Below are 11,187 nucleotides of genomic sequence, written 5' to 3'. Positions count from 1 at the left end.
AAAAAAAAAAAAAAAGAATCAGACTGGCTTCTCTGGACCCTACCTTGACCCTAGGCAGGTCCTCCACAGATAGGTACAAATGGTTCCTCTTCTAAAGAACATGTTGAGGGTGAATTCTATCAATGTATAGAAGACATATATTGTTAAAATATCAAAGCGGGAAGAGGGGCACTTGGGGATTTCCGGATCTAATCCCTTTGTTTTACAGAAAGAAACAGAGACTTGAGGTGGCATAACTTCTGAGTGGCAAAGCCAGGGCTAGAACCAGGCTCCCTGGCCCTTGGTAATCCAGGGCTAGAGCAGTGCTGGGGTCCCACCAGGGTCTGGATGAGAAATGGCCTTAAAATGGGGCATGAGTTCTCAATCAATGAGAACATTTGGTGCCAACTCCTACCTCTGAGTCATCTTTGAAGGAAGGAGTTGCATACTCACCCCCAACCCCAAACAAAGTAGAGAATATGATCTTGGGAACAGGGGACAGAAGTGACAAAGGCGGGACCACTTATTCTCCTTGAACACTAAACCTGACCAAAGGGAACCTGTACCTAGAAGGGGAGGGCTCATCAAGGGACCTTCTTTCTCAGCAGTGATGGGCCCGCTTGGAAAATCAGGCTCTGTTGCGTCATGGCAGGAGGAAGATTCTTGGGACCCAAAATGTGCTCGAGAACTATCATCAAGTGTCCAAAAGGAGCCTTAGCTTCTGGAACAGGCTTGGTCCTGTCCAGATAGGCGTTGGCAGCTCGCACTTCCTCACAGGTAACTCCCTTCAGCTGTCCCAACAGAGCCAAGCACCTGCTGCCCAGTGTAGGCTTGCCCCCCCCCACCCGCCAACCTGCCTGAGGGGCGCGTGGGCAGCTAACATTTACGCAGGCCCTGCCCTAGGAGATGAGGGAGATAGCACTGGTTTCCCCTCTTCTCTTCCCCATTCTTTCTCCCACTCCACCCCAAACCCACCACTCCCCCAGACAGGCCTGTCACCAGACACAGGGGAGCTGTGAGGAGACCACACGGGCTAGGAGAGACCAGACTCCTTGTGTAACCAGAGAAGGATCAGACTCACAGGCAGACAGCTTTATCATAAAAGTGAAAATAATACGAAAATGTTTATTTCTAAGTACAAAGCCAGATACTATTAAGACTGTGAAAAACTGACTGGCCAGAGGCCATAAAGGACAAAAAGAAGACTCTCTTTGGCCTGGTGTCCTGTGACCCAGCGCAGTGCTGTGGGGGAGCGGTGGCGGGTGGGGGCAGCAGCAAGAGATCGGCGGTCGTGGAGTGTGAGAGGGAGGCCAACCGGCCAGCCCACCTGCGGGCCAGCTCTCCGCTCCTCAGAGCCGCCAGGCCTGGGGACTGAGGTTACTCTTGGCCTTTAAGGGCCACTGGTTCTCTAGCCTGGTGGACCACAGGAATGAAGGGGGCAGGGGTGAGGCAGATGGGAGTGGGGCAGGGAGGGAGCAGGAGCCTTTCTGCACTGGGAAACTCAGTTTTGTATTCTGTGGCTGCAAGTGAATGTTTTGGGCAGCAACTGAGAATGAAGCAAGGTGTTCTTGCCCCCCGAAGGTATCTTCAGTCTCTCTGTCACATCCCCATTATAGACAGAGAAGGTCTTGAGCCCTTGGAGAGGAGGACATGTCTGAGACTTAAGGCTGTAGCAGCCGAGGCTGTAGTGATGGAGTCTTAGGGCCACCTGGGGAGGAGCTAAAAGGAATGTGGACAGGCTGGCAGGAGTGAAGGCTGCTCGTCCCAGGAGCCGTGTGCGGGCCCCTCTATTTGTGTCTAGGGGGCCGTGGCCATGTGTGAGGGCTCAGGCCTCGCCCTCCTCCCCACTGCCATCCACGCTGGCCTGCCTCACCACCTTCCCCCGGAGCCTGGGTCTGGAGGAAGAGCCGGCCTCCCCCTGCTCCTGGAAGGCCTGGGTCCGCGTGGCCACCAGGGCGGCGCTGTTGAGGGCAACCACAGACTGGCGGGACTTCAGGGCAGGCCAAGGCCCCTTGCCACCCCGCCTGCCTCCCTTGGCCTTCGAGAGCTGCGGGAAGGGCTCTGGAAGGTCTTCCTCTGAAGACTCATTTGACGAAAACACCTGGCAGGGGCAGAGTAGAAGAAGAATCACTGAGAAGTCTTTCCAGGGCAGGGGCACTGAGCACAAAGCCTGCAAACGGGCAGGTGTGGAATGGTAAGTGCGTGCAGAGAAACTGGGCTACTCATGGGTCACATTTCCACGGGAGAGAAGACACCACCCAGCCCCACCGTCCCTGCCCCTCAGCCTTCATCTGTCTACAACCTCCTGGCCCCACAAGCCCTCCTGAGCTTCCCGGAACCTGCTACATCCTTGAGGCCCCTTCCTCCTCTTGCCTCCCCCTGCCTTTGTACAGTCAGTCCTGAGAGCCTTCCAGGGGCTGGGCTCTGAGCTGGGTGCCAGGTGAAGACACTCTGCCTTTAGGAACACCCACACTCATCCATCAACCATCCATCCCCAGTGCCGCCTCCTCCAGGAAGCCTCTCCCAAATGTTCCCGCCCTCCGTGACGAGCGCTCCTTCCTCCAGGTCGGCCATCTTGGTGGGGTGGGGTGGGGTGTGTGTGTGTGTGTTGTGTCTGGCTTCCTAAGGCAAAGGTCAGCCTCTGGTCTTCTACTTGTGTCCCGCAGCACTTAGCACAGAGATGAGGCTCCACTGCTCAGGCTGGTAGTTGGTTGTGTGGGTGCCATGACCCCCCTGTACCCCATCCTCTGATGGGTTGTCAGATTTGGGAGGGACCGCAGAGACCATCCCATCCACCTCATCTAGGGTCAGCAGTTGGCCGTCCAGCTCCTGGCCCGCGGAGGAAGCAAGTCCTTTCATCAGGCTGAGCGTGCCCAGGACTGTCTCGGCCCGGAAGCCCCCTCAGATGCCCGCGGTTGCCCCTGGCCCCGCGACTGCTCTCCAGCTCCCACAGACGGCAGTGCTCACTGGCCCCCACTGCATCTCCTTGGCTGCTTTGAGGGCATGAAACGGAGCCAGCCAGGGAGAGGTCCTGGTCTCTCTTCTTCCTCCCCGCATCTGCCCCTCCTACTTCTGTCCCGCACTGTGCCCCAGCCTGGGCTCCTCCCCACGCCCCGGCCTCACCTCCGGCAGATCACCGGCCCCTGAGGCGCTTTCCGGCTCCGAGGAAGGTTCCAGGAGGCTGATGGACCTCATGACCCCTCGGAGGTTGATACGGGGCCGTGGCCCAGGCTCTTCTTTTGGGGCCGCGTGGCTCTCCTGCAAACCCATAGCCTTCACCTCCCCACTGCCCCCCGGCTCTGGCGGAAGAGGTGGCAATGGAGCAGAGACATCCGGGGCGAGGGGCTCCTCTGGGGAGACCCCACCCGCTTTCTGCTCCCACAGATGGCTCTGCCGGCTGTAAGGAGGTAACCCTGAGTCAGCTCTGAGTGGCCCAGCAGCCCCCCAGCCTCGGCACCTGCCTGCTCTCTCCCCCGCCCCGCATCTCCCCCTCCAACCTGGCGGTCAGGATGCCCTGGTAGGTCTGCAGCTGGCGCAGAAAGCCAGGGTTGGGGCGGGCGATGGGCCGCAGCTCCTGCACGTGGCGCAGGGCCTGCTCCAGGCTCCAGCCGTACTGCTTCATGGCGTAAGCGACCACGGTGGCGGCGGAGCGGCTGACGCCCATCTTGCAGTGGACCAGCACCCGAGTGCCCTGCGCTCTGCGGAGGCCACAGGGTCAGCTCCCCCCGCCCCGCCGGCGTAGGGGAGGGGCGGGCCGGGCTCCACCCAGAGCAGAGGTGGGGGCAAAGGCCAGAGGGAGTCCTAGAGCTGAGGGCAGAGCCGGCGCCACGAGGGCACGGGGCCGGGGGAGCCCCACCTTGCGGCCTCCACGAAGCGGTGCGTCTCCTTCCAGTGGGGCAGCAGCTGGGCCGACTCCTCGTCCCAGAGGCGCACGTTGTGGTAGATGAAGCGCTCGGGGTAGAAGTTGTCGATCTCGCGGGCCATGTTCAAGATGTGGCTGACCCTGCGGCGGAGGGCGGGAGGCCTGGCTGACCTCAGCCAGGGACGAGAGGCCCAGCGGCCAGCAGACCCGGCGCGGCCTGGCTGGTTCGGAGAGTCAGGCGGGGAGGAGATGGCCGTGACCCTGAGCGAATCCTGTCGCCCTGCCGGCCTGGAGTTTCCCCCTCTGGTCCAGCACTCAGCCTTCTAGTATTCTCCGAAGGCAGTCAGAAAACAGCTCTGAGAGAACTGAGACCGCGTGCACCTGCAGCCGCGGGGGTGCCGGGGGCCCCAGCGGCTTTCCCAGAAGCCCACGGTGGGCCAGTGGCAGAGACCTAGGAGAGCGGGCGGCCAGGTCCCCTGGAAGAGGGACACGCGCTTCTCCCTTGAGGCGGGGTCAGTGGAGAGGAGCTTTCCTGCTTGGGAAAGGGGGTCAGGACTCCGGCGGCTGCCCCCCTTCTCCGTGTGACTGAGGCCCTGTGTCTGGGGCTGGCTTTACACAGTGGGGAGGGCGAGTGGGCCCAGCGAGCCGAGCCGCCAGCAGGCCCTTCTCGCCAGCCCGAGGCCTTGCAGGGGGAGCAGCCCCAAGGGCGGGGCGGGCACTGGAGCTGGCAGCTCCTCAGGGTGGGTCTGGGGCTTTCTGGCCAGGTTGCCCCTTGCGGGGAGGCCAAGGGAAGCCGGGAGACAGAGGGTGGGCAGTCCTGAGGGGCTCAGAGCCCTACCTGTTTCTCTGCAGCTCCTCCAGGTTGGCCGCGTTCCACTCTGAGCCCTGCGGAGGGAGGGGAGTATCACCCTCCGTCCCCCCAGCTGCAGCGCCCTCAGCCCCGCCCTCACCCCTCCCGCAGCTGCTCACCAGGTAGAGGTGGGGGAAGATGCGGGAGGCGTGGTCCTGCTGGGCCATGAGCAGCAGCATCTGGTTGTCGATGAAGTCCCGGTACTGTTGGAGCGGCCGGCCCAGGCGCAGCTCCAGGGCCTGGCGGATCTGCAGGCAGAGCCACGGAGGCGCCGAGGCTCAGGGGGCGCCTTGCAAGCATCCTGATGGCCCACCCTTCCCTCTGGGGCCACAGGGGACAGGGCCTGTCCCATCTAGACAGAGGAGCTGGGGCCAGGCGTGGGGGACTGGACGGGAGGCTCAGGACAGGAGGAAAGCGAGGTGGGAAGGAAGAGAGGAAAGCTCTGCCCCAGCTGGAGGACCCCCCCCCAGACCCCTACCCCCTGCCTGGGGCCCAGCTCCCTCCTCACCCCTGCTCCTCCCCAGCACCAGCCCACCACCTCTTTGGGTTTTCTGTATTGTTGGGTTTTTGTTTTTTTTTAAAGTAAGCTCTATGCCCAAAGTGGGGCTTGAACTCATGACGCCGAGATCAACAGTCGCATGCTGGACCGACTGAGCCAGCCAGGCACCCCCCAGCCCACCTCTTTGGAAGTGACGCTCTCCAGGTCACTGGTGTCCAGCACCTCCCACAGCTCAGCCCGGATCGCCTGCTCCATCTGCACCTGTTCTGAGGGCCTGGGAGCCGAGCCCGTCAGTCCAGGGACCCCTTCCCCACTCCGCCACGGCACCCTCCCTCTCCTCCCCTCCCTGCACTGACCGGCCAGGCTCGGCACTGGGAGGGCGCAGAGACTCCAGATCGGCCATGGCCATCCACTCGTTGACGCAGCTCTGGTCCGAGCTCAGCCTCTCCTGGTAGTGTCCAGCCCAGGCCAGGGCGCTGCCCCCCGGCACAAGGCCACTGCCGAGAGCTGCCTCACACGCCTGGTGCAGCACCTGGAGCGTGGCCCTAGGACAGGGGAGTGGCTGGGTCACACTGTCCTCCCTGCCACCCCTCCCCAGACCCTGCAGTCATCTCTGAGAAGAGGAGGCGGGCCCGAGACTGGACCAACCTAACCCTTACCACATGGTCTGGATGGAGATCGGCTTGAAGATTCGGCTTTGCCCACCAGATGTCACACTGAAGCCCCTGGAGGAGATCAGGTGGGGGTAGAACCCAACTCCAGGCTCTGGGACAGAGCCCCTGAGAGGCCACCCCACTAGCCACCTTGTGAAGCTGGTCCTCAGAATACGTACACAGTACTGGGCTTCAAGACAAGCCCCATGTGCCAGATACAGGGTAGCTGAGGCCCAAAGAAGCTAGGTGACTTGTCTAGGATCACACAGCAAATCTGAGGTAGAGCTGAGCAGGCCCACGGCTCCCCAGGGCCCAGCTGCCCCACCATACGCGTCACCCTGCAGGCCCCACCTCTCCCCTCTCTACCCCTAGTTGCCACCTCTTACCCGTCTCCATCTAGGTACACCTGAGTGTCACTCCAGAGAGGCAAGACCAGGCCCAGGGTGCAGCTGGGAGAACTGGCAGGGGACAGAAGAAAAGCCATTGTCTCTCAGCATCTCACTTCCTTGCCCCCCTCCCTTCCTCTCCCTGCTCCCACCTGCTATCGGGGAAGTCCACCCCCAGGAGGACGGTCTCATCCTGGCTCAGATGTTCTCTTGTGGAAACTACCAGCAGGTAGCGGAGCCGAGGGGGCCGTGTTGCCTCTAGCTGGGCTGCCTGGGGAAGATGGGCAGGGAGAAGCCGAGGGTCACAGTGGCCCAAGAAGACCCTGCACCTCCCACCCCTGCCTGACACACACCTGGGCCTAGAACAGACCTGGTGCCCGCCCTCCTCAGATCCCAGATTGGTGGTTATAATTCGATGACTCCCCACTTTTGGATTTCATGGTCCCACAAAATGTTTAAGAAGATTTTTCTTAAAGGGGGTATGTGTGGAAAAAGGGGAGAATGGGCCTGACAGATTGCCCATTTTCAATTTCTGCCTGGGAAGGAGGCTTAGAAAAAAACTTTTCACTTGCCATCACCATCACTCGATTCAAGAAAGGTTTCTCACCCGAGAAATACTAAGGACACAATCCCACAATGAAGGATGGTGCTTCCGTGGAATAAACTCAGCTGTAGAAAGACTACCTGCTTTTGCTTTTCCCATCTTGCGGCGGACAATGATGTGCCCTACAGTCCTCTGGGAGCTGACCCTCCAGGCCTTCAGTATGGGGACAACTTGTGGAGTCAGGAAGGGCTCGCGCGCGGGTTGCACGGAACCCTGTCTGTGTAATCGCCAGCTCTCAGTCCCAGTCTGCCCCTAGGGGCTCAAGCAGGACGGACCTCCCCTCACCGGTTCCTGCCCCACCAGAGACCTGAAGACGTGACTGTGCCCTGTCCAAACGACTAAGCTGAACCGGCAGGCTGACCAGGGTTTGGGGGTTCCTACTACTGTTCCCCACTCAGACACACGGGTTAGCTCTCTTCCCCCCCCCCCCCCCCCGCCAAGGGTGGGCTCTCCCCTCTTCTCAGGGGCTCTGGGCCGCCCCTCACCAGGCGGATGTCGTCCTGCGGCCTCAGCAGCTCCACCATGAGATGCAGGTGCTGGCTCTGCTCCTGCTTCCTGGGGCTCTGCGGCCCATGCCCATCGTCCGTCTGGTCCCCGTGGGGCTGTTCTTCACCTGGGGGTCTCTCCACCGCCTTGGGGCCAGCCTCAGCCGCTTCTCCCTTGTCCTCTCCATCCTGCAGTCTCAGGACAGCCCCATGGAGGACTGCAAAGCTCTGTCTGATAGGGTAGCAGGCGAGCTGTTAGGGTCCATTGTAGCCCCAGGACAGGTGCACTGGAATCACCCACCAGACTTGTTAAAACAGGGGATGGGCCCCATCCCTGGAGAGTCAGTAGGTCTGGAGTGGAGGCCTGAGAACATGCATTTCTAACCGGTTCCCAAGTGCTGAGGCCACCCATTTGGGGAACTACACTCTTGGAGGCTCTCAAGCCTTCAACCCACTTGTCTAAGGGGGGCCAAGGGTTGCTTCCTTTCCTTCCCACCTGCCTAACGCAGGAGATGCCGTAAACTTGGCGGTGACCCAGGAATGCTCGGGCCCTGTTGTCTCAATTTGCCTTCTGGTTTGTGACTACTGGCCTGAGTCAGGGTCTAGGATGGTGGTGACCAGGCGGAAGATGGAAGCCAAGGCAGCCAGGCCAGTGCTGCAAGCCAACTGCGCCCCAGCCGTGCTCACCAGCCGTGCCCACTGGCAACACTGCCCCAGATTCAGTAGTTGGCTTTGGCTGGGAGTCCTCCAGGGCAGCAGGGGCCAGTCCTGGCGGCTGGATGTGGGTGTCTGTGTTGGGGAGGGTGCTCACCTTCGCTGGAGCCAGCTTTTCTGCTTGGATGCCTGGTCCTGCTGAGAAAGCGGCCCCCAGGGCAGAGTGAGGCAGGCAGTGGCAAGGATTCTCCTCGCTGCTCTCAGGGCTGCTGGGGTGTGGGGTGGGATCGTTCCCCCCACCCCCAACTAGGGACTGGAACCAGGAAAGGTGTCAGATCCCTTCCTACCCTAGTCCACTCCCCACCCGGCCGCACTGGGAGAGCCTGGGCCCAGGTCCAGGTAGGGCAGCGTGGGGTGAGAGTGGGTGGGAGTGCTGGAGGTGCCCAAGGGGTTGGCCCAGATCTGGGCCTAGAAGTGGGTAGGGCCTCTGCAGTCTGGGCTGGCGCTCTGGGGCTCCAGATCTTTGGTCTGAGTTCCTGGAAGCCTCAAGACCCCCTCCCCGTTCCCTCCAGCATGATACTTGGGGACCGCATCCCCACACCCCCAGGCTCAAGGGGACACTGGCAGTGGGCAGGACGCGCTCCCCCAGGCCCAGCTGGCAGCCAACTGCGTGGGTCGGACCACCGGAAAGCCAGACTTACCGTGGGCCCCACAGGCGTGGAGTGGCCGCTGGCCGGGGGGGAGCGGCTCACAGTGACCAGGGCCATGGGGCCTGACCGGGGACACCTGGGCTGGTCCGGGCACTCTGCCCTCTCACAGCTCTACGGACAGTCCCTGCCCCGCAGGACCAGGAAGGAGAGACCGGAGCCACCAAGGCCTGGCACCTCCTCGGGGGCGGCCCTTAAAGGGCCAGACACTCGTCCAACCCGGCCTGCGGAGCCAGCACGGCGCGGCCGCCGCCCCTCCCTTCGCGTCTCCTCGGTTCGGCCGCCTCGCCCCCGCCCCCGGACACGTTGGGGGCGGGCCCGGGGCGGGGCGCAGGTGCAGACCGCGGCCCGAGGGAAGTGTCCAGAGGTCCCGCAACTTGCCGTCTTCGTTCCGGGGTTCGGTCCCTCCTCCCGGGAGGCTTCCTTGCCCCTGCCCTCTCGGCTCCGCCCACTTAGGTCACCTGAGTTCTGCTTTAGACCTCAACCGTGCTATTACCTAGAAGAGATGGGACCTAGGGAGGCAGGACTGGGGACACAGGTCTTGGACAGGCACACACACAGTGAGTCTTAAGTTGGGGGGGCACCTCAAAATTCTTTCTCCTTGCTGATTGGCCCTCACGCTTCCACTCTGCACAAATCATTGGGAAGCATGCAGAGCTTCAGGGGAAATCAGGCGGGATTTAGAGCCCTTGCGGCTCACAGGGGACCCTCAGGGCCGCCTTGGAGGTGAGCAGGGCAGAGCCGCAGCAGAGGGAAGTGCCTTGTCCAAAATCACTCAGAACACGCTGGGGTCAGTGCAGGAACCCAGGCCTGGGGTGCAGGGGGCTCCCCCCAGCTGGCTGGGAGTAGTCTGGCGCCCAGCCTTCCCCCTCTCGGACAGGAGCACAGGTGGGTTCTGGGACAGCCCGTGAGTGACAGGCTCGACAGGTAGAACAGGGTCTCCGGTAGGGGGAACAGGCTCCAGGGAATTGTGTCTATGGAGCACCTCCTCTGTAAGGGACCCGACATACGGGGTTGCGTTTCACCCTCCCAACAGCCCTGGGGAGCAGGAGGCCGTCTCATTTTACAGCTGAGGAAACTGAGGCTCAGAGAAACTAAAGGGGCCACAGCCAGGATTCAAACACAGGACTGCGCCCATTGCCCATAGCGTCTCCCCTCAATGTCACCTCCCCAACTTGTCTCCCCACTGAGGAGAACAGGCCTGCTGCCAAAGTCTCTTTATTTCCACCTAGGTCTCCAATGCAAGCCCACCTCCAGGGCTCCAGGCCCTGAGCTTAGCAGCAGAGAGTTTATAAATAAATAAGTTACAAAAGCAGGTGGGGGAGCAGCCCCGACGGCTGTCCTGGGGGCCGCGGGCTCAGTGCTCCGTGAGTGAGAGCTGCAGGACCCTCTGTAAGTCTTCCTCCTCCTGCTGCCCGCGTCGTTCCCGCTCCTCCTGCTCCCTCGAGGACAACTCCAGGGCCAGGCGCAGCTGCTCCTCAAAGCTTGGGGGGGCCGGGGCTGGGGGTGTCCTGTGAGGGGATTCTGGGCCGCTGGGCTCTGTGGACATCTGCAGGCTTTCTTGGAGGGCCCTTCCAGACAAGGCGTGAGAGGGAGGGCAGACCAGTGAGCACTCGGCTGGGGAAGAAGGCTAAGGGCGGGGTCGTGGCTAGGGAGGACAAGGGTAAGGGCAGGGCGGCTGGGACCCAGGAAACCAGAGGAAAGAGACAAGGCGAGAGGCCCAGTCTCCCCAGTCCTCATGCTGCCTTGGCTGGTAGGCAGCGCTGATTATGGAGGGTGGCCTCGGAGAGGCCGTGGGATCCCGCGACCAGCACCTCCCCACGACCCACTGCCACCAGCCAAGGGCCCCCTGGCTGGCAGGGTCCTTGGGGCGGGATAGGCTGAGACGTCCTAGTAGGTCCTAAAGGGCCTCACCGCTCCAGCTGAAGCCGCTCCTCATACGCGGCGGCCTGGGGAGGAGGGTGGGCACCAGGTCGGGTGTTGGTCAGGGCTTCCCAGACAGTCACCTGCAGCAGAGCCCGGAGCTGTCACACCCGCCACCCCAGCCAGCACCCAGGGGGGCCGGCCCCTGCCCGCGTCCCACCTGCTCGGCCTCCGCGCCCGCCTCCAGCAGGCTCTGCCGGATGGCAAACTGTAGCAGGTCGTCATCCTCGTCACGAAGGGGCTCGCTGCGCTCTGCGCCCAGCACACTGTACCCCTCGGGCACTTCAAACACAGCGGGGTCCACCTCACACGGGAAGGGGCTCCCTGCGCAGGACAGGGGCTGCACTCAGCCCCAGGGCTCAGGGACCAGGGAGTGGCGCCCCCGCCCCCCCCCACGGAGGTACCTGATGCCAGGCCACCAGAGCCGGGGGCCGGCACCCACACCGAGCTCAGGGGCTCGTCACAGCCGCACAAGTTGCTGAAGGTGATGCGGGCATTGAGCACGTGGAAAAGGGGAATCTCTGTGAGGAGACAGTGAGCCTCAGCCACTGGGGCTAGAAGGCACCCAGCCCCACCCCCCCCCAC

General features: G+C 62.3%; 2 protein-coding genes across 12 annotated transcripts in view; both read right to left on the bottom strand.

The window, feature by feature from the left end:
- Nucleotides 1-1,071: 1,071 nt before the first annotated feature.
- On the bottom strand, nt 1,072-9,733 carry SSH3 (slingshot protein phosphatase 3). 3 transcript variants are annotated; one of them, XM_011227538.3, is made up of 14 exons: nt 8,674-9,733; nt 8,130-8,170; nt 7,319-7,550; nt 6,382-6,500; nt 6,230-6,301; nt 5,850-5,915; nt 5,547-5,735; nt 5,371-5,464; nt 4,811-4,939; nt 4,680-4,726; nt 3,836-3,982; nt 3,477-3,677; nt 3,103-3,376; nt 1,072-2,080 (listed from the first exon to the last, which is right to left on the bottom strand). In XM_011227538.3, the coding sequence occupies exons 1-14, from the start codon at nt 8,737-8,739 to the stop codon at nt 1,805-1,807; spliced, it is 1,953 nt and encodes a 650-aa protein (XP_011225840.1). In that variant the 5' UTR covers nt 8,740-9,733; the 3' UTR covers nt 1,072-1,804. The 3 variants fall into 3 exon arrangements, with proteins under 3 accessions (XP_011225840.1, XP_002921321.1, XP_019657416.1); XM_002921275.4 differs by having other exon boundaries at nt 8,130-8,167; XM_019801857.2 differs by having other exon boundaries at nt 1,945-2,080; nt 3,836-4,058.
- Nucleotides 9,734-9,881: 148 nt separating this feature from the next.
- The window catches only part of ANKRD13D (ankyrin repeat domain 13D), a 10,828-nt gene continuing 9,522 nt past the window's right edge, over nt 9,882-11,187 (bottom strand). For 8 of the 9 annotated variants that reach the window (XM_034646462.1, XM_034646470.1, XM_034646471.1 and 5 more), the window contains 4 exons: nt 11,007-11,123; nt 10,763-10,926; nt 10,594-10,685; nt 9,882-10,250 (listed from right to left, as the gene is read on the bottom strand). In XM_034646462.1, the coding sequence (XP_034502353.1) occupies nt 10,037-10,250; nt 10,594-10,685; nt 10,763-10,926; nt 11,007-11,123 (587 nt within the window). In that variant the 3' untranslated portion in view covers nt 9,882-10,036. The remainder of the gene's footprint in view (nt 10,251-10,593; nt 10,686-10,762; nt 10,927-11,006; nt 11,124-11,187) is intronic. The other variant, XM_034646466.1, reaches the window with a different exon arrangement.

Source organism: Ailuropoda melanoleuca, chromosome 16, assembly GCF_002007445.2.
Source record: "Ailuropoda melanoleuca isolate Jingjing chromosome 16, ASM200744v2, whole genome shotgun sequence".
NCBI lineage: Eukaryota > Metazoa > Chordata > Mammalia > Carnivora > Ursidae > Ailuropoda > Ailuropoda melanoleuca.
Note: the sequence above shows the minus strand (reverse complement) of the source record. Positions and strands in the feature narration are given on the sequence as shown.